Source organism: Miniopterus schreibersii, assembly GCF_964146895.1.
Source record: "Miniopterus schreibersii genome assembly, chromosome: 12".
Taxonomy (NCBI): domain Eukaryota; kingdom Metazoa; phylum Chordata; class Mammalia; order Chiroptera; family Miniopteridae; genus Miniopterus; species Miniopterus schreibersii.
Window position 1 is genome coordinate 24,832,963 of NC_138112.1, and position 22,413 is coordinate 24,855,375.

General features: G+C 40.8%; 1 protein-coding gene and 1 pseudogene across 3 annotated transcripts in view; both read left to right on the top strand.

Moving 5' to 3' along the window:
• NOX4 (NADPH oxidase 4) overlaps positions 1-7,759 on the top strand; it is a 129,216-nt gene extending 121,457 nt beyond the window's left edge. For both annotated transcript variants that reach the window (XM_081154290.1, XM_081154289.1), the window contains exon 18: positions 5,979-7,759. In XM_081154290.1, coding sequence (XP_081010416.1) covers positions 5,979-6,099 — 121 coding nt within the window. In that variant the 3' untranslated portion in view covers positions 6,100-7,759. The remainder of the gene's footprint in view (positions 1-5,978) is intronic.
• Positions 299-2,910, top strand: LOC308564879 (glutaredoxin-3 pseudogene; annotated as a pseudogene). Its single transcript has 2 exons — positions 299-310; positions 1,887-2,910. The product of its transcript is annotated as a glutaredoxin-3 pseudogene (transcript).
• Positions 7,760-22,413: the final 14,654 nt, after the last annotated feature.

Sequence of the window (22,413 nt, forward strand, 5' to 3'; positions counted from 1 at the left end):
TTGTATCTTTTGACCACCTCCCTCAAGTTTCCTTCCCACAACTACCCGCCTCTGATAACCACAAATCTGATCTCTTTTTTCTATGATTTTAGTAGGGGTTTGAGGAGGCTTAGATTCCACATATAAGGGAGATTATAGAGTATGTGTCTTTCTCTGCCTGACTTATTTCACTTAGCATAATGCCCTTATGGTCCATCCCTGTTGTCCAAATGGTAAGATTTCCTCGTTTTTTGGCTGAATAATATTCCAGTGTGTGTGTGTACACTTAGGTTGTTTCCATATCTTGGCTGTTATGAATATGGGGGTGCAGGTACCTTTTCGAGTTAGCATTTTCATTTCCTTCGGATATATTCCCAGAAGTGGAATTGCTGTATTATAAGATTTTTAAAAAAAATTTTTTTATTAACCTCCATACTGTTTTTCATAGTGGCTGTATCAATTTACATTCCCACTAACAGTGCCCAAGGGTTTCCTTTTCTCCAAATCATTTCCAACACTTGTCGTCTCTTGTCTTTTTGATGATAGCCGTTCTAACAGCTGTGAGGTGATATCTCCTCAGTGCGGTTTTGATGTGCATTTCCCTGATGATTAGTGACGATGAGCACTTTTTCATGTACCTGTTGGCCATTCAAATATCTTTTTTTGGAAAAATGTCTATTCAGGTCCTTTGCCTATTTTGTAATTGGATTTATTTATTTATTTATTTTTTTGCAATTGAGCTGTATGATTTCTTTATATATTTTGGATATTAACCCCTTATCAGATATGTAGTTTGCAAATACTGTCTCCCATTTCATAGGTCACCTTTTCATTGTGTTGATCATTTCTTTTGTTGTGTAGTACTTTTTAAATTTGATGTAGTCCCACTTATTTACTTTTGATTTTTTTTGTGTGCTTTTGGTGTCACATCCATGAAATTATTGCTTAGACCAATGTCAAGGAGCTATTTCTGTAGGTTTTGTTCTATGAATTTGATGGTTTCATGTCTTACATTTAAGTCTTGATTTCTTTTCGAGCTAATTTTGTGAGTTGTATAAGATAGGGGTCCAGTTTTATTTCCTTTGCATATAAATATTCAGTTTTCCCAACACCATTTATTGAAAAGATTACCTTTTCCTCATTGAATATTTGACTCCCTTTGGTTGGGTTTAAATCTAGCAATTTACTATTGCTTTCTATTTATTTCATTTGTTCTGTCTTTTCTCTTTTTTCCCCTTCTTTATCTACCTTCTTTTGGACCGAGTATTTTTTATGATTCTATTTTTTCTCTCCTGTATTGGCATATTAGCCATACCTCTCTGTTTGTTTGCTCTTTGTGATTTCTCTAAGGCATTGTTTTCCAAACTGCATTCTTTGGATCAGTATTACCTGGGAGTCGTTAGAAAAGCAAATTCTTGAGCCCTATCCAAGATAATGCTGAATCTCAAGCTCTAGGGATGCGGCTCAGCTATCTGTGGTGCGTGAAGTCTCTCAGGTGGTTCTGATAAAGCTGAAATGGAGAAACGTCGTTTCAGGCTCACAGTGGACATCATTAGCTCATCATAGTGCACTGCAGATAACGCTGTACCACCGCATGTACTTCCAGTAGCCCTGCATCTTTTTGGCTTTTGTTATTTGTCTTCATTCCAGATATACTATCAACTTCATAATGTATTGTTATTGCTTCTGTTTCAAACTTCTATCATATTTTAAAGAAATAGAACAGATACATTTATTCATAGACTCACCATTTTGGTCCTCTTAATTCTTTTGGGGTGAATTCACATTTCCCCCCTCGATTTCATTCTCCCTCCTGAAGAATTTCCTTTGATGTCTCATAGAGTGCTGGCAGCGAAGTCTCTCACCTTTTGTTTGAGAAGTTTGTATTCCATCTTCGCTTTTGAAAGTTGTTTTTATGGGATATACAATTTGCTCGATATAGAGCTGTCTGGCTGCAGCAGCGTGGTGGCTGGGGCGGTGGGAGCCCCTTGGAGGTCATCTCAGCCCAGCAGTTTGAGCAGCTGCTGTGCCTCAGAGCCAAGTCCCCCCTTGTGGTCCATTTTTGGGCACCATGGGCTCCACAGTGTGATCAAATGAACAATGTGATGGCAGACTTAGCCAAAGAACACCTCCAAGTTTCATTTGTGAAGTTGGAAGCTGAAGCTCTACCTGAAGTATCTGAAAAATATGAAATTAGTCTGTTCCCACCTTTCTGTTGTTCAAGAATTCTGGAAAAAACAAAATTACTGATTAGATGGTGCACATGCCCCAGGGTTTACCAAAACAGTTCAGCAACACACATCCATGGGCCCCTTCCACCCAGTGGTAATGAGACCCAAGAAGACCTCAACCTTCCCTTAAAGAAATTAACTCATGCTGTCCCCACCTGATGTTTATAAAGGGATGTTTATGATGTTTATGCTGTAGTTTCAGCAAGCAGATGGTGGAAATTTTCAAATAACACAATATTTAGTTTAGCAGTTTAGATATCTTCTCAGATGAAGTTCATCAGGGCCTCAAAACCTACTCCAGTTGGCCCGCCTCACCCCAGCTCTATGTTTCTGGTGAGCTCATAGGAGGACTTGACATAGGTAAAGAGCTGGAAGCATCTCAAGAACTAGATATAAATTTGCCCTAAAACTTCCAAAGTAGAGGAAAGGCTCAAAGTAATCACAAATAAAGCTTCTGTGATGCTCTATGAAAGGAAACAAACAGGAAGCTAAATGTGGATTCAGCAAACAAATTCTGGAAATAGGAAACAGTACTGGTGTTGAAAATGAGACATTGGGTATTTTGGAAGATGAGCCTCTGCAGGACTGAAAACACTGCAGTTGGCCACCTTCCCCTCAGCCTGTCAGAGGGCTGGATATTGTTAAGGTACTGCAAGGAAATGGGGAATTGCTGCCTCTGCTGAAAGGGGAAAACTCATAAATGTTAAGTGTGGTACCCAACTAGTGCAGGAAATAATTACAGCGGAGCAGCTCATGAGTCAGTGCCCAGGCATGGCCGAGGAGGAGGCATGCCTTCTTTCCCAGCCCCACTCTGCGCCCTGCACAAGGTTGTGCTAAATAAATGTAGGTTGTGCTTTCTTCCACCAAAAATAGAATGCAATAAACATCTTCAAATTCAGTTTTTTTAAAAGAGAATTTGCTTGGTATAGGATAGGTGACATTTTCTTTTGTCTTTCAACACTTTGAAAATATCACTTCATTGCCTCTGACTTGCGTAGTTTGTGACAAGAGGTCCATTTTTCATCTTCTGATAATTATTTGTAATGTATCTTTTTCCCCCTTTGGTTGCTTTTATGTTTTTCTTTGTCACTGGCTTTCAGAGGTTTACTGTAAGCTGCCTTCTACGGTTTTCTTTCTGTGTATTCTTTTTGGGGTTCATTAAATTCTTGGGTCTATGTGTTTGTTTTCATTCAGTTGGGGGGAAAAAATTGTCAATTATTTCTTGAATGTTCCCCCCCCTTTCCCTCTGTCATCTGTCATTGTTGGGGCTACAGATACATATATTTTAGACTAGTTGATATTGTCCATAGGTCACTGAGGATTTATCTTGTTTTGTTCTTTTTGTTTTTTCAATATTTTTTCTGTGTGTGCTTCCACTTTGATAGATTCATGTGCTGTCTTCACGTTTACATATGTTTTCTTCTCCAGTGCCTGTTCTTCTGTGAACCCACAGTATATTTATCATTTTAAATATGGCATTTAATCATTACAATTTCCATTTAGGCCTTTAAAAATCTTCTGTTTCTCTTATCATTTGGATGCTTACCATTGCACATAGGAAGCATATTTCTCGTTACTGTTTCAATGACCATGTCTGATAATTCCATCATTTCTGTCATTCTGGGCCTTTTTCTATTGACCGATCTTTCCCCCTTGTGTTAGTTTGCTAGGGCTTCCATCACAATATCCCACAGACTGAGTGGATTAAATTGAAGTTTATTTTCTCACAGTTCTAGAGGCTGGGAGTCTAAGATCAAAATGCCGGTGGGGTTGATCTCCTCTGAGACCTCCCTCCTTGGCTTACAGACCACCTTCTTTCTGCCTCTTCATATGGAGTTTTTTTCTATGCATGTGCACCTCTCATGTCTTTTTGTATACCCATGTTTCCTCTTCTTATAAAGACATTAGTCAGATTGGAACAGGATCCACTCTAACAGGATCGTTTTAACTTAATCACATGTATAAAGGTCCTATCTCCAAAATATAGCCACATTCTGAAGTACTAGGGGTTAGGCATTCAACATATGAATTGGGGGAGGGAAGCACAATTCAGCCCTTAACACTCCTAGTTATAATTCATGATTTCTTGCTCTATACATTCCTGGTCATTTTTGATTGAATGCTGTACATTATGAAGTTCAGATATAAAATGCCAGATTTTTATTTATTCTTTTCAATATTGTCAGATTTGTTTCTGGCATGTTTTGTTACCTGGGTTTAGTTTTGAGTTTTTTGAGGCTTGCTTTCAAGCTTTGTTAGTGTAGGTCTAGGGCAGCCTTCAATCTAAGGCTGGTTTTAGCAGCACCCACTCTACCTTTGGCAAATAAGGTGGTGCCTTTCTTAGGACTCTAACCATTGCCCATGTATTATATATAGATCTTTCCATTCTGGCTTGTGGGAATGTGAACTCTTCACAGCCTTGTGTGAACTCTGGATTGTGTTTGACATACTGCTCCCTGATAGTTCTTTACCGAGATTCATGTGATGATTTCCTCTCCCATGGGCCAGTCAGTACTCAGCCCAAGACTTAAGGACACTCCTCTATGGATCTCCAGAGCTTCTTTCAGTAGATGTCTCTTCCCTTCCACATTCTCCTCCAAATTCTACCTCCTTTGGCCTCCACAAATTTTGTTCTTTGTCTCCTGAACTCAGTGAGCCCACTAATCAGTGCTGCAGCCAGTAGCTCTCCTCTGGGCAGTTGCTGTCCCAGCTTTCTCAGGGGTCACTGTTCTCTCCCGCCTCTGGTCCAGTTCCTGCAAATACAGGTTTCATATATCACTTTTTCTATGTTTCTAATGCTGGAGGGTAAGTCTAGTCCCCATCATTCAGTCATGGCTACAAGCGAAAGTTTTATTTTCATAGTTCTTTGATTTATTTTTCAAGATGAGAAGTTACAATAAAACCATTTTTCAGTATTTGTTATAAATTTTCGGTGCCCATTTAAATGAATTCGCTGTCTTTTTTTCCCCCAGCACCAATTATTCTCAGACAATGAGGCCATACTGTACTTGTCTGAGATATATGAATTGTTAGTCATATCCTAGGAAGAATTCCGGCAAACCAACAAATACGGAGGAAGATTACTGTGAAATTGTTGTCATTTTCTGGGATCTATTTAGCCTCTTTGTTAGGGATATGTATAATTTATCTACGAAAATTTTACATGGGCAAATAATAAAACCTGCTTAGCATTCGTTACGATTACTGCAGTTGCATAAATGAAAGAAAAGACGTATCCAGATGAATATGCTTTTTATTTCAACTTGGATATAAATCAGTCACTTGAAATGATCCTTTCACCTTGGTAATGGCTTTTCTTCCGCTTGCATATCATCACTGCCCATGGGAACCCGTGGAATCTGTAGGGAAAGTGTGTGTGAATCAGCTGCCGGAGCACAGAGCACTCTGGCGGGGTCCAGTGGGCACCACACCCTGCGAGGCTGCTCTGGGCTCAGTTGTGTCCCCAGCGGTGGCACGTGATGACCAGGCCGAGGGCAGGCTGCTCCCTCGCTATCTGATAACAGGCCGCCATGTGCTCACGGTTACCTTCTTTGGATCATCAATTCTAGTACGAAAACGATGAGGTAAATTAAATATCTTCCGGGTAATCATTTCCATTTGGAAATAACTGAAAAATCGGTTTTTTGTAGGCCAGGCAGCAAGCAATGAACGTCGTTAATACCTTGCTCATGCTCAGAAAATGTACCCGTTGGCATGTTCTGCCAGATTTTCCACCTGATTTTCCGTTTTCTCCCTCTTCCTTCCCAGGAAAACAGTTGGTGTTTTTTGCTGTGGCCCCCGGTCCATTTCTACGACTCTTCGTAAATTGAGTAACCAAAACAACTCGTATGGGACAAGATTCGAATACAATAAAGAGTCTTTCAGCTGAAAGCCTTTGCGATAAACCAGGACTCTAAAGAAGGAATGGGTGCAGTTTCTAACACTTTGAAATGGAAAGTTATGTCATGCCAAAGAGTAACAAGGCTTTCTTATTTATGATTATTTAAAATGGAAATGCAGAGAATGAGACAAGACGACAGGTCACAGCACGTGTTTAATCTGGAAACCAAAGAGGCCCTGAAGAATATCTGATGGGATGATTCACTTTTCAATGCTAGAATTAAAACTATTAGATACGCACTGTTGCTTTTTCTGGCAGATTCGAGAACTCCCTGGTGAGGATCTACACTGGCTCACTGTGAGGCCGATAGCCATGGTCCTCTTTAAATTGTTTTTGGTTGAACGAATGCAAGATTGAACAAAATTAAAAATTCATTGAAACGCAGAATACATTTTCTACATAAGAATAACAGAGTAGCTTGGACTTAGAAAAGCTCCAGGCAAATATATTAGATGTTTGAAGATACAGCACAAGACTCTCTATTGATACGGGTACCTTTGTGTCAGTATCTAGTCTTCCTCACTGCTGATGCTAATACCTCTACTTAATACCTTTACAGATGTTGATATAGTATCTATTTTTATATATTTCTTTCTTCCCCTCCCCCCATTTGCTCTAGGGAAATTTTTGGTCCCTTGGCATGCATTAGGCACAATTATTTAATCAGTTGTGTTTACCCTCAATTTATATATATATATTTAAATATGTTTTTATTGATTTCAGAGAGAGGATGGGAGAGGGAGAGAGAAACATCGATGAGAAACATTGACCAGCTGCCTCCTGCACGCCCCCTACTGGGGATTGAGCCCACAACCCAGGTTGTGCCCTGACCCAGAATTGAATCGGCAACCTCCTGGTGCATGGGTTGATACCGGCTGGGCTACCCTCAGTTTATTTAATCAATTCTTGTTGCATAGTAATGAGGAAATATTATTATTACTATAAATTATATAGACTAATACTTTTTTTCCCTTTTTGGCATGGCGATCTCTATTCCTTTTATTTACTTTCCCCCCCAGCATAGCTTGTCTTAGTTTTTAGCCTCCTAAGGTACTTTGTTTAATTTGCACTTTGAGACTAAAGGGCATCGTGTCTGTCACTGGGCACTGAGACAGATACAAGATCTTTTTGTCACCCATTGGTTATGTTGGAGACAGCGAAAGTGTAGTCACATCCCTAACAGGAAATCTGTATTTTACTTCCTATGCAAGATGAAATACTTCATTAGCTATTAAATTTAAGTTCAGAATCAAGCATATTATTGCTGTACCACCTGGTATTCTGGGTCTCAATAGGGAATTACTGAGTTTAAAGTCATTGTTGGGATTACTCTGTGTGATCCTATCAGTTCATGTTCCCTGGCCATTGTATTCTTGGCTCACAGGAAAAATTCACTTTACTACCTTAAGAATTAAGGCGTTTTTACAGTTTAGTGATTTTGTTTTGTAGACATTTATCCGTTGCTATCAAATACAGCACATTGCTGAAATTAGAAGCATAGCTTGTCTTGCCTTTGTTAAATGTTTGCATGATACAATGTAAATTGATCGATGCTACTGTCATTTTTCCCCTCTCTGGTTCACCAATAACTATCGAGCATGTTAAACTATCCAGCACTGAATGTCCATAAACGTATTACCTACAGATATTTCTTTCTCTCTTTGGAATTCTTTCTTCTCCCTTCTGTGGAAGGTAAGAAAAAGACATGGGAAATGTGCAATGTTCCTGCAGATTTAGCTCTGAAGACATATTTAATAAAGAGTACATCTTGGCAACACTTTCTAAGTTACAGATAATTTTCATGAAAACACGTAACAGCAAGAAATAGTAAAAAGAAATTTACTACAGGCTTGACATGCAATACTGAGTCTTTACTGATAATTTATTTGATTATATTAATACACCTAATTTCAGTAAAGCAGGTGGAAGATTTTTCAAAAGAAGAGTGAGTGAGCTTTCTGAGTAAGTATGTCTGCTATTCTAGATGAGCCTTTTTGCCTATTTTAAATTCCAGTTGATGTCCAGACGTTGTGTCAACATAGGTAATTTTTGCTTCCGTAGAAAGGAGTGGAAACCAGGGCTTCATCATGCCTGTAGAAGAGAGCTATGCTTTGTTTTGAGGGATTCTCTCTAGCTAATTCTTATCACATAGGTCTTAAAAGAGAAATTTTAGTGGCAATAAATGTTAAAATTGAAATGGTATCCTTAAAATCTCTATAAATTTACTTTACCGTCACAACAAATTCAGCAGTTAGAATTTCTTCACCAGAGAATGCAAGCTGCAGAAACACCAGCATGAGCAGCAGCCGTAGGGATTTGTGCTCTGGGGCTCGCAATGTCCCTGGCTAATGGTGTGACTACGGCAAACTGCTCCTCACTCTGGGATTTCTCATTTGGACTAGATCAGTAGTCAATTAATCTGATTTAGGGAATGTATCTTTTGGAAGACATGATTAAAAAAGAATATTATGATACACATATAAAATATACAGACAATCTTAGGGGCCCACAATCTCCAAAAGCCAGGACTCCGGTTTAAGAACCTCTGAACAAAATTTTCATCATTATAGGTATTTTTAAAACTCTACCTTTCTTTCCTTTGATTTTTTTGGACGAAACTATCAGTTTTTGTAGATTATACTAAGAAATTAACTCTGCAGACAAAGGAAATGAAATTCTCAAAGAATCCAGTAGAATCTTCCATCAGTTTTTAATCTTCTCCGGTCTCCTGCTTTATGCAAGGTAAGGCTGTGATTTTACATATCAGTAACCATTTTGAAAAGGTAAATTCACACCCACACACCCACACACATAAATTTGGGCCTTCATTTATTTTATTTTATTTTAATTTTGGGTTAAAAATGATATTTTTTTATATTATGACTTTAAATGCCAGTTGGTTGATTGTGATAGTACAGGCTCTTTCTTAAAACAAAGAAATAAAAGCATAGTGTGAATTGGTTTACTCCACATATCCATGTTATTTACCCCTCCCCCATCACTGTTTACTTGAAGCATTCACAACAGGTAATTGATTTAAATTATGAGGCATTGTTAAAGAGGCTTGCTAGACAAAATGGGCCAGCCATTGCCATCAATAGATAATGCTGGTGCTAAAGGATGCTCATTACATTAAAAAGAAAAAAATTTAGGTAAAAACATTTTTTTCCTTAAGGATGGTTAACTCAGCTGAACAGTGATTTTTCTAGACAAGCCAATAAGACACATTTTCAATTGCTACTTGTGACAAGCACTTCCCTTTCCTTATGCTATCTAGAATGCTTTCATATCCAGGTATATTATAGAAAGATAAAATGCTAAAGTTAAGAATACTGTTATTTTGCAGTTGAGGAAACTAAGGCCCAGATGGTAACTTGCTTCCAGTCATCCACTGTCACAGAGTCGAAACTGGAGCTCAGCTTTTCTAATCTCTGCTACTGAAGGGCTCTTTCCCCTCCCCCACGACCTATACATCTAATAAGACACATCTAGTACTGTTAGTTGGAATTTCCCTGAAAACTCTAGTGCTAGGTGGAAAGTAAGGTGGTGAGTGTTAATTCCAGATTCATAGCAGAAAATCACACTCCTCTTCTCTGTATGTCTTCCGATTCTCAATTTGTTAGTCATATATTTATTTTGCCTGCTAAAATCTATTTTTTTACATCAGTTTTAAAACATGACAGTTGTGTTGCTTTTGTTCTCTAAAACTCTGTGTTGGAAATTTGTAATAGTATATAGCTTCTAGGAAATGCTAATATTGTCATTTTAAATTTAGGTTCATAGAGAAAAGTCATAACTTCACCAGCTTTCTAACCACCAGGGAGCTGTTGTTATGAAAACAGATGACTGTTGCTCTCATGACCATAACGTGCTTCTTCTTCAGGAGAAAAGAGTCATTTTTTTGTAGACCAGTGAGACAGGAAATAAATGATACCAAGCATAATGAGATCTGCATTTATTTGAACCACTACAGACAATGAGAACTCACTGTTTCCTTCTGTCTAAATCTCCCCTCCATTACCCCAGCTTCTTTATTCCATTCTGTAGTTTTCTCAGAGGACAGAGTTGCAACGCTAGCTAGATGAAGTTTTCCAAAGGAAAGAAGCAGGTGACTTCTGATACTTAGCAAAGAAGGGCCCATTAAGAGAGAGAGAAAAAAGGCCACATGAATGATTCGAAATCAGCAGAGTTAAGGTAATGTTGCTTTAGAAGAGAAACCAGTAATTTTTTAACATTAATATACAGATTTTTATTTTCCCATATACAAAATTTTAATTTTTGTTTATAGAGTCTAAAAATAGATTTCTAATTTTATCTTACACCATAGCAAAATCACTAGTAATCTTGATGCAGAGAGTTAAACTATAATTTTTAAAAATATTTTTATTGACTTCAGAGAGAGGAAGGGAGAGGGAGAGAGAGAGAAACATCAATAATGAGAGAGTCATTGATCGGCTGCCTCCAGCACACCCCCTACTGGAGATGGAGCCCGCAACCCGGGCATGTGCCCTGACTGGGAATCAAACTGTGATCTCCGGGATCCTAGGTCAATGCTCAACCACTTAGCCATGCCAGCCGGGCTAACCTACAATTTAAGAATTGGCAAAGGCAAGAAATGCCTCATAGGAGCAAAACTAGGAGAGAAAAAGGGAATCAAAGAAAGAAAAATTATTTAATACCTCAGGACATGATATTGCTTTTTTATTTTTTATAACTAAATAGATGCTCAAATGTGTAGCACAACTGGCTATTGCTATGGTTTGGGGAAATGTAAAACAATGTGGTGCTTGGTTTGTCTTTAGTGAGCATTCACAGTTTCTTTGCCACTAGAATTATAGCAGAAGCTTTGATGGAAATGACAATCTTCTTTGAGAATTAGAGCTTTGATGAGGTGCCGGCTGACCTAGAGACAACCCGACCTTTCGATGAGAACCAGCGCCGCATAAACGCTCTAGTACACGTGGCAATAAAGCAGGGCGGCTGCCGTGCACTGCTTCAGCTGCGCACACCACACGCTAACGTCCTGGCACTGCAAGGTCATATTTTCCAGCTCTTATCCTGCTCAGGGAAGGAAACCTCCTTACCCATGCAGATACTGAGAAACGGATATGCTCTCCACTGTATCATAACAGGGTATCTGTTCCCCTGTATCAGCACATTCATTGGAGCCTAGTTATCAATTTAGGATGACTGTATATTTTATGTTAGTGGTGAGAAATCTCCGCAATGCATCAAATGGGAGCCTTGCTTGCCTGCTAAAAAATATATGGCAGCCAACACATGGGCTAGGGAGACAGCAGTTAAATCTTCCAGGTTTTCGTCTCCAGCTGAGCCCTGAAGGAATGTAAAATACCTTGCCGCCCATATATCCGAATGTGACTTGGGTTGCATTCCCTGCTCTGTGATTAGATGTGCTGCATGGTTTATCCTGCAGACTCCCGGGGACTCTGGGCTCAGGAAAATACCAGCTCTTGAGTCAGCTTGGCATCTTGAACCACGTAACAGGGTGCCCACCAGATGTAGCTACATGTTTATTTAAAGGTGACCATTATCTGCTTACCAAATGGCCATTGTGGGAAACCATCTTTATTTTCTTCTCTGTTCCATAAAATTTTATTAAAATTCAGAGTTGGGAAAAGCAGAAATCACTTTGAAATGTGGGAGTCATTGGCAGTTGTGCCAGTGTCATCATTTCATCCAGCTGCCTCCAGGGTGTGGAGTGACCTGGATCCTGCGTTAGAAATCAGGAGACTTGCAGCCTTTACCCCTGCAAAGCATTAGACCATGTCCGTCATGTACATAAAAAGGGGAATGCCATCGGCCTCTGCCTAACGGGGGAGGTGGTGGGGCAAGAATGTGGGGGAGAGGAGGAAGTGAGTGATGAAAGAAACATTTGCTGGGTAAATCTTAAGTAGGTGTTTTGAAAACACAGTAAAAATAAAACGGTTCTGAAAAAGCAAAAACACAGGCCTTTATGAGTCACAGTCCATTGTAACTGAAAGAGTATTTAATTGTTTTCCGGGCAAACAGAGAAGTACCAACAAACAAATCAACACCATTAACTTCTGAGACTCTGAAAAACAAAGTTGCCTGTTCTGTCCAGTATAACTGCCTTCTGAATTATTCTTAAACTGATTCTGGTGAGGCCCAGTGTGGCTGGAGACAGCTGTATTGATCTATGGGAATTGAGCTAGGAATTGCTGGAAGGCAATATAACTTACCCTGCTTATTTAAAGTTTGATGGAGTAAAAAGCAGCTGTTTTTGAGACATCCTACTGAGTTAAGACAAAGGCCTATATTGCAGAACTAGAAATAATTCTAGAAAAGACAAAAGCACTTCATCGAAGCAATTTTTTTTCTCGAGATGGAAAAAAAAATAAATTTTTCTTACTCTTGCCAAAGATACTTTACATTATGGATTTTCATCCAAGGTCACATTATTTTGGAGATATTGATATTTAAGTTATGTGTGTGTTTGTAGAACAAGACAGACACACACACACAGAGAAAGTGTGTTTATGGTGGATTGGAAGAAAAATTGCCTGAATGAAAAAGACATTCTGCAGAAATGTGGAATGACACTTTCCAACGTTCATAATAAGCATTCAACTGTGGCAGGTCTGCAATTGGAAGAAGTGTGGTCCTTTATCAAAATGCGGGACCCTCAGCCAGCCAGGTGTGGCATTTGCTGCTTGTCTGGCTACATGGAATTGTGAGTGTATACAGTGCTGGGGAGGAGGCACTAACTCAGATTCAATATGCGTAAGGAATTAGAAAAATACATTTATTTTTATATGTAATTTTATTGTAAAGTCATAGTATGTTTGCAGAAAACCTTCATTATTTTTTGAACACGGCATAGTCTTTAAAAGCTAAACAAAGTTTGGACAAATATGTTTAAAATTTATTTTACTGTAAACTAATTGTGTGCCTTTGGTAGTAATCAAGAATTTTCTCCAGAGTTTTGGGAATGAATCAGTGTTGTTTTTATCCCTAATGAAAGACCAAATGATCACACTAGTCTTTCATGTGAAGATATTAAACAAGTAATATTTTTTAAAACTTTGAAAATACGTTGGTTACTGGTCTAATTCCAAGCATGTCAACGCTCTTGTAGCTCTCATTTCAACAGAATTTATGGTTGGGAATTATAGAATTTTAATCTCTAAATTTAATACACTGAGTTTGGGATTTTGGTTTTATTTTTGGTGTACTTTTTGGTATTATTCTCACAATTCATAATTGTCCATTACAACATTGAAATACTTATACAATTTTAAGATGCCAAAATATACATATTTTATGCAGAGAAAATTAATAAAATGCAGTATGTTCATTATGAAGCCTAAATGTTGAGTTCTTCCATTTGATCACTGAAGGTTTCAATTTTACCTAAACATTGAATATATTGTAAATATTTACATGCATAAAGGAACTCCTGCTTAAAGGACTTTTTTTCCCTCAATATATCACCATCTCCCTTTTTTTTAAATCTGTGAATTACACAAAAGAAAGAATAATAGTAGAGTAACTCAGGCCTCTGACACTTACATAGGTGGGACAGGAGCAGTTTGCCACATGTTCTGTCTCAGAGACCCGAGTTTCAGTACCATCCGAAAACCAGCTGTGTGCTTTTCTCATCAGAAAAATGAAGACCAGAATTTTCTCTAAAATCATTCCATTTTGTGTTTTTGTGTTGGCTGTGAACCTGTAACTTGATAGTGGACAGGATGAATAAAAATGATTCAGTATACATGACTGTGGTCGCTCTTAGGTCCTAAGATATACCTAGTAAGGTATACAAAATCGAAAAGCCCTTTGCATCTGCAGGATGAAAAGGTATTTGCTTCAGAGTAAAAGAGTGTCATTGTGTTTCTAAATCTATGTTTTTTATATTAAATTATTACTTATTGTTTTCCTTTAATCTAAATATCATTCGTGGGTCAAATCAGATGCCACAGTGCTCTAATTTACGGAGCTTTTAGCAGTGGTGACTTGTTTATAGGGTTTAAGCAGGTAACTTCACTATGTGGTTCTGCATTGTCCTCCGTCAACTCCTACCACACTGCAGTCCCTCACATGATTTATTTTCAAAGAATTTTCTTTCCTGAGGTTCTGAGATGGTGTCTTGCCTCTGTATTTTGCAAAGCTGTCATGCATTCTTTAATGAACATTTCAATAGGTCAAGTTCAAGTGCATCTGAAAAAAAATATTAGTTATGCGCTTGCATTTATTTCCTATGTGCATTATTTGCTTTGTGTCACAGTGGGGTCACCAGTGCACGTTTTAATAGCATTACTGTTGTAAAAATACTCATCCACAGCAGCCAGTGAGGGAACAACACGAAAGATAATTGGGGGAAAATGTTTTGGAGGGGTGCACAAATCAAGGACAGTATATCAATCTGAAGATTAAAAGTCCCTCTAAAATGCCTTCCCTTATTCATATTGATTACCTTGCTGTCAGGAATGTGTTTGTCACAGCTCAAAAATATGAAAATGTGTGACAGAAGTTTCTCATCAGACTTTTGATTAGGCAATGAAGTCTACAAGAAAACTTTTTAAGGAGCTGTGTTGCAGAGGCCCTCTTTGCAGCTTGCTGATAAATCAACCAGGAGATGTAAACAAACATCCAAAACTTGGTTTTGCATTTCAAATATAGACCCAAGGTACTGTGTGACAAATACTTTTTGACTTAGAGTGACTGTTAATGGTGACAGATTTTTCAAAGTCACCTTACATCCATTTTCACAAGGTGATTTCTGAAATTAAATTTCAGATTCATTTTGACAAATGATTTTGTTGGGAGGTTTGGATTAGTAAACATTCAGATTTCAAGTTTTAAAAATAGCTGTCTTTTTGTCTTGAGTTTCTTTTATGGTAGTGGTAAGTGGTTAATTATTTAACTCTCTAATGGGATACTTGGGGGAAAAAACACACACACAACACTTTGGTCTTCCAAAGCAGATGGAAACAATATGTCTAGTAATGTGAAACAACTGTGTAGGCCCCTTTTGAGCACTTACTCCTAACTGGAAGGGTGCTCCAAATTGGATCAGCAGGCAGCGGGGAACCACAGCCATTCTCCTAAGGCACTACGATTGGTAAACAGCTTTAACCTGGAACCTTTGTCAGGACTCTCAGGCATGATTTTTATGTGTGTTTTTTCCTGCTGTTTTCTAGCCCAGCTTAGACTTGAGAACCCCTAGGTCCTATGCCACACTTTGCATAGCGTTATTTTTTTGGGTCTTTGGATTAACCTAGGCTCTGCTTCTGCTTGTTTTCCATTCAGACCCCCCTCCTCTGAATTAACCTATCTTTGGTTCTGAGTTTTTCTTTGTCTCATGGCTTAGGGGAGTCACCCAGGCACTGGCCTTGCCCAGCCACAGGTCACTGTAGCTGTCCATCACACACATTGCATGTGTATGGTCATGGTCACTGTAGCTGTCCACATGCATGTACTACAGAACCAGGTGTCTGTAGGCTTATAGGTAGACTTTATTAACATAAGAAGTGATGCTCCATAACAGTTGAGTCAGTCACTCTCTCTCTGGTAGTTTTGTTTTATAAAGATCGAACACACACTGAATTAGTAAATACTGAGCCATTGCTCCCATTAGGTTCTTGTGGGCCTCTGATCACCTGTTATCGAAGCTCGTCTAACACACACTTGTTCTCCATGAGGCAAATCACAGCCTTCTTGCACTTGGGGGCCATTCTAAACAGTGAAATCACCAACAAAAGGCACAAAAATGCAAAAAAATATGGCTACATATATATATAGACCATGAAAAGGATACTTGATTACAGTATCAGAATTGAAACAAGAAGGCAGAGTGCCCTTGTTTGACATCAGCTGGGACCCTGGGCCTTAAGCGGTGCAAACTTTTCATTGCTCTGTGCGTGTCTGCAAATGACTGAAAGTTCAGCGAGTATTGACTCGGGGGTTACAAAAATAATTAGTATGTAGGTGATTTGCAAATAAGGAATCTGAATAACAAGGCTTGACTGTATTTTTCCTGGGTATGGCGACTGGAAAGGAAGATTCGGTGTCTTTCTTGTAGTTTTAGCCTTTATTACTCACTCACTACTGGTTTCAAACTAGCTTGGAGTAGGTTTCCTGCAGGGGAGAGACATGCTCCTCCACCTTGGTCTGCTTCTCTTCTCATCTCTTTCCTTCTTCCACCTCAAGAATACTTTGATTAGAGAGAGTATAATACTTTTATTGGCCTACACTTAGTAGTAGGGTTATTGTGTGTAAAAGATTGTGCATACAGTTGTGTTCAGAGGAAAAGTCGCTACACCAGGCCTGAGACCACTGTTCTTAGAAAGGGCTGCTTGTGAGGTTGGCCATTAGCTGGCATCTGGGAGCTTAGATTTCAGGAGGGTTCCCACCACCCTAACTGGTAAGAGTGGCTCAGCGTGGCTACACTTTTGTGCAAACAAGAAGTTTTATACTGAATACTGCTCTTCTGGGAGTCTGGAATTTTGACAAGTGCTAGTCAGAAGGTGCCTATGTGATCAACCCCCAATAAAAAACCTTCGACATTGAGTCTCCGATGAGCTTCTCTTATAGACCACATTTCACAAAGACTGTCAGATCCTCTTGCTGGAGGAATTATGTGTATCTTGTATGGCTGCTGGAAGAAGACTCTTGGAAGCTGGAGCCTGGTTCCCTCTGGACTTCACCCCACACACCTCTTCCCTTTGCCGATTTTGCTTTGTTTTTTTTTCCCTGTAATAAATCTTAGCTCTAGGTACAACTATGCTTTGTTTTATGACTCCTAGAGAACCAACAAGCCCAGGTCATATTGGGCACCCCAGGTACCTCCTACATGCCTCTTAGTTCCTTGTTTTCTCCCTGCTCTTCTGCCCGGGGGGGCAGAGGGCGCGGGTGCAGGACCTTATCCCATACTCCCTTCCTTGTTTTCATTCCATGTTTGTGTCTAAACCCTTGAAGCAGGTTCCTGTCTTCTTTGCTGTGTCTCTCTTCTCTCTCAGCCTTTTTTCTCCATCTGACAGATGGCGGATAAGTACCCCAGATTGGAGTCACCCTTTACTAACAGTTAATGGTTGATTAGGTGCACAGTTGGGACTACTGCTTGAACGGCATGCACTAACCTAGTCCTACCAAAAACCCCAAGTAGGGGTAAGACACTGGCCCAGGTTCTGATACCATTCTGTCCCCTCTTTGCATATTGTTTGTTGCATGTTCCTCTCATCCCATACCTGGCACACAGTAAAGTGTACCTGACACAAAACAGGTTGGCGGGGCAGGATGCAAACACGCTTTGATCTCTTTTGTTAAACATCATTAAAAAACACACCCAAACTCCTAATACTCATCTGTTTCTTTTTCCTGCTCATTCTCAACTTGTCTGATTTCACTTTTCCTTAAGCGGACTGTGGTATACGTGGTCTGTTTTGGTAGGATTAGCTGTTCTAAGATATTCCTTTTTCTTTTTGTTCTCTTTCCTGCATTCTCTAGCCCATCTCTTCTCATCGCATCTCAATTCCAACTGTAATCTGCAGAACAGTTTATATTCTCAGGAAAAGCAATCTTTATTCCACCAGCAAGTCTTTATGACACTTTTAAAAACTAACAGTGACTAGTTTTCCCACCAATGTTTGACTTATTTCAGTACAGAATAATCACTGTACCTGAAACAGCAGTTTTAGAGTCAATATATGACAGGGTGGTGCTGACTGATTGATTATTGGGTATCATATTTTTAGTATTATACTTTATCAAGAACCTTTAGGTTTCTGTCAGGATGAGGCTGATGATTTGCTTTGACTTCACAGATTGGTGTCTTTCTGGACCTACAGAATCCCAGAACTGACCATGTAATGTAATGGTGACAATTCCTTTTGAAACAAACTCCCTAAATTTTAGAGTCATGCAGCTTAAGTGAAAATCCTGCCTCCAGCCTGGCTGGTGCCGCTCCGTGGTTGAATGTTGACCCGTGAACCAAGAGGTCACCAGTTTGATTCCTGGTCAGGGCACATGCCTGGGTTTCGGGCTCTGTCCCCAGTAGGGGTCGTGCAGGAGGCAGCTGATGGATGTTTCACTCTCACATCTGTGCTACTCTCTCTTTCTCTCTCCCTCTCCCTTCCTCTCTCACTAAAATCAATAAAAACATATTTAAAAAAGTAAATCCTGCCTCCATTAATGTGAGCTCTGTTATCTTGGACAATTTTTTAAAAATTTTCTCAGCTTTAGTTTTCTTTTTTTTCTTATTTTTTTAACCCTCACCTGAGGATATTTTTTCCATTGCTTTTCAGAGAGAGTGGAAGGGGGAGAGAGAGAGAGAGAAAGATGAATGTGAGAGAGACACATCGATTGGTTGCCTCCCGAACGCATCCCACCCGAGGCTGGGGATCGAGCCTGCAACTGAGGCACGTGCCTGTGGCCGGAATCGAACCTGGGACCCGTCAGTCCAAAGGCCGATGCTCTAACCACAGAGCAAAACCGGCTAGGGCAGCTTTAGTTTTCGTATCTATAGAGTGAGGGTTGTATGGGTTAATAAATGTAAAGTATTTAGGGACACAAAGTAAGTGCTCAATGCTATTAATAACAGTGACAATTTTAATAACCACAGAAAGACAAGTACCAAAGTCTGGAAGCGGTACAGTATGTATAGCAACAGGTATGAATTAAAAGTCCTGGTCCTTTTCAGCAGGTCTCTCTTCTTCCGGTTTCTCCCTTATTAAAATTAAGATAAAAATGCACTTTCAGATTTTAGATGAGAAGTAGCAATTATATAATAATAGTGCTTTGAATTATGTCTAACATGAATAGGTAAAAAGGTAACTATTATGATTATCGTGGAAGAAATTAGGCCACCCTGAAGAAATCAGGTAGCAGACTATGAATAATTTGTTACTTTTTCTGTATTATGATCTTATTTATGAAAGTGTGTATTAAAATACTGCTCTGAGGTCATTATATTTCCAGTACCATTATAGTTAGATGTTAACCATCTGCATCTAAGAGCACGGTTTCTAGAGTCACTAGCAGATACGACACGTCTTTGTGCTTTCAACTCCTGCTAAGAATTTTTTCTGTGAGAATTTCTCTCTTCCCAGGGTCACTATTTTCACCAGTTTTAGCTCTCCGTTTTCTTTTATTAGGAATGTTACCTAGTTTAAAGCAAGCCAACCTAGAGTGTATGTCCTGTAAAAAGTACTTGTTCCTTAAGTTAATAAAACAAAAGTGAACCATTACTCTCCAGCTCTAAGAGAAGTCTTTCCTACTAAGGAAAGTTGGCCTAGGATATTCATTAGTTTCAAGCTCAGTGTCACCTTATTAAAGGTGGATTAATAGCTACCTTTTGTTTATGAACTGGGAGCCTATTGACAAGATGAAGATTTTTTTTGTTCCAAATGTTTCTCTGTCTTAAAGTTACATGCATATTTGTCATGATATCATTTCATTAAATAGGTATATTTTATTAATATTAAAGATTATGCAAAATGACTTAGCACAAACAGAATGTATGATTACATTTTCATCTCTTTTTTAAACACAGTTTACCTAATGGTAATTTAATCTGCTCTATGAAAACTTATTAACTCATACATACTGAGGCCGCCTTACGCTCTACTGTAAATGCTTTGCATTTATTCTCTAGAATATGTTGAAGAAAGTACTATTTTTATTTGCATTTTAAAGATGAGGAAACTGAAGACCAGAGAGGTAAAATAATTCATGCAAAGAGATTGAGCCAGAAATCAAATTCATCAAGTCTGATATCAGATCCCCCGTATGTTAAAGGTTTTCACGTATCTTTAACATACTTGATAGCACAGCCTGTGCCAGGTTTACCCCCCATTAAGAGCACTCTGCCCGGCGGGCGTGGCTCGGCGGTTGAGCATCGACCTAGGATCCAGGAGATCGCGGTTCAATGGGCTGCGGGCTCGATCCCCAGTCGGGGGCGTGCAGGAGGCAGCCGGTCAATGACTCTCATCATTGATGTTTCTCTCTCTCTCTCCCTTACCTCCCCGAAACCAATAAAGATATATTAAAGAAAAAAAAAAGGACTTGATCACCTGGCCAATTTTCTTTGTTAGTTTTTAAGGCAGAATAAGCCCTCCACACAACCTTCCTCCCCAAAATATCCCCGTCCTAACCCCAGAATGTATTTCCTTCCTCGGCAAAGGCGCTTTCCCACCTGCTTCCAGGTCAGGGCTGTGCGATGGCGTCCCCGGGAGCCGCACTCCCGCACGTGTGGAGCAGACGGTTCTCCGGGGCGGCAGCCAGGCGCAGGGAGGCAGCGTGCAGGAGGCTGGGCGCTGGAGCCGCCCGCCCGGGAGGGCGGAGACAGGCCCGGGGGGGGCGGAGACAGGCCCGGGGGGGGGGCGGAGACAGGCCGGGGGGGGGGGGGCGGAGACAGGCCGGGGGGGGGGGGGGGGCGGAGACAGGCCCGGGGGGCGGAGACAGGCCCGGGGGGGGGGGGGGGGGGGCGGAGACAGGCCCCGGCCGGGCATGCACGCTGCGCCCGCACGGACCGCGCTCCCCCGGCGGCTGTTCACCGTGACCTCGGGGGTCCTTCGCGCGCAGACACCGACCGACCCCCTGACGACTGCCTACAACCAGGAATTAGGTTTCCATGGCCTATTTCTGGTCACAGAAACATCACCACGTTTTTAAATAAAGACCTAAAACACTTCCAATATGAACCGCTGGAATAAGTGTGAGCTACACATACATTAAAGGAAGATTTAGAAAAACAGGATCATTCTTCTTCTACCCCTCTTAGTCCAGTTCCGGGTCACGTGGGCGGCGGGAACCGCTCCCGGCAGGCAGTTCGGGGCGGCCGTCAGGCGGGAACCCCCATGGTGGGGACGCCACGGCCGCACTCCCGCCTTGGGCCGCTCACGTGGACGCCACGTTCGCCCTCACCCGGCCGCTGGACACGTGCTGATCCCCCTCCTGTGCGCATGTGTTGGAGGCGGGAGGAACCCGCAGGGCACCGGGAAAACCCAGGCAGGCTCCGGGAGGGCGCGCACAGCCCGCGAGACAGTGCCCGGCGGGGAGCGGCTTTTTCCGTGGGCGTTCGAGTGGCGCGAGCTGGAAGGGCCCGTGGTGCGCGAGGATCTGCTGCGTGACTCCAGAAGCGAGAAGAGGTAAGGAATTCATTCCCCCGGCGCCTCCATAAGGCCCGCTCGTGCCACGGCGAGTGGGCCCCGAGCGGCCGAGGCTGGGCCCCGGCTTGGGCTTGTTGAATCCCAGGAGAAGCAGGCGCGGTGGAGGCGCGGCGCTGGTGGTCACTCACCGCGGTGGCAGTAGAGGAACACAGTCAGCGACACAGCTCAGCTCCCTACCGGAGAGAGGTGCGGAAGTTCCCGCCTATCTGTGGTTTCTCTCCTTGTTTCCGTCCAAACACACAAGCACACTCTCACACACATCTGTGCGTTCTTTACAAGTACTCCGGCGGGAGTGTTTAAAAAGGACACGATGTGAGAAGGAAGACTGACTGCATCCCAGGCAGAGTGTAGAATTTGCTAGAAAGGCCGGAGGAACAGAGTGCTCAGCCCTGTCCCGGGCTTTGTTTCCAGGGCCTTCCCGGCCTTCCAGGCCCGTGTCCCCGGACGGCTTGTGTCTCCCAGCAGCTGAAACGGATTCCGCTTAGAGTCACTGTTTTGATGCCCGGCAATTATTCTTCCAAAAGCGGATTTCAGGTTTTGCTGTTTTTTGTTTTTTTTTTATTTCTGCATTGCTCTCGAGGCACACACCTCTCTCCACCTAGCCAGGACGTACACATCTCTGAAAATATCTTATTTTGGGACCAATTTGTATTCATGCTATTTACTATCTCTCTAAGATGGCTTCAGTCTGAATTGTCCTCGAATTTTAGTGAGGGGAAAGTGTCAGGTGAGTGTTATAATTTGGAAAAGATATATTTATGAAAGGAAGCAGTATTTCAAGTGCCAATTAGGGTCTTCAGCTCCTCTCAGAGAGAACTGCAAGTCTTCTCCCCTCTTCATCTTTTCATTTCCTTCTTTATTCCTTTTGATCTCTTATTTTTAAACTTCTCTTTGCATTTTTAAATCCATGCAGCCCTTTTCAAAAGTACTGTGGCAAGTTATTAGAAAAACCATGAAATTATTTATATGCTTTGACCCAGAGATCATACCACTGGAAAATAACTTAAGAGAAATCACACCCAAATGTACCAAGATATTCCTTATAGCACTAAACTTGATTTAAAAGCTAGATAAAACCTAACCACCAAGTAGCAAGAAACTGGTAAGTTATGACACATCAACGTAACAACAATGAAATTTATAGTTATGAGTC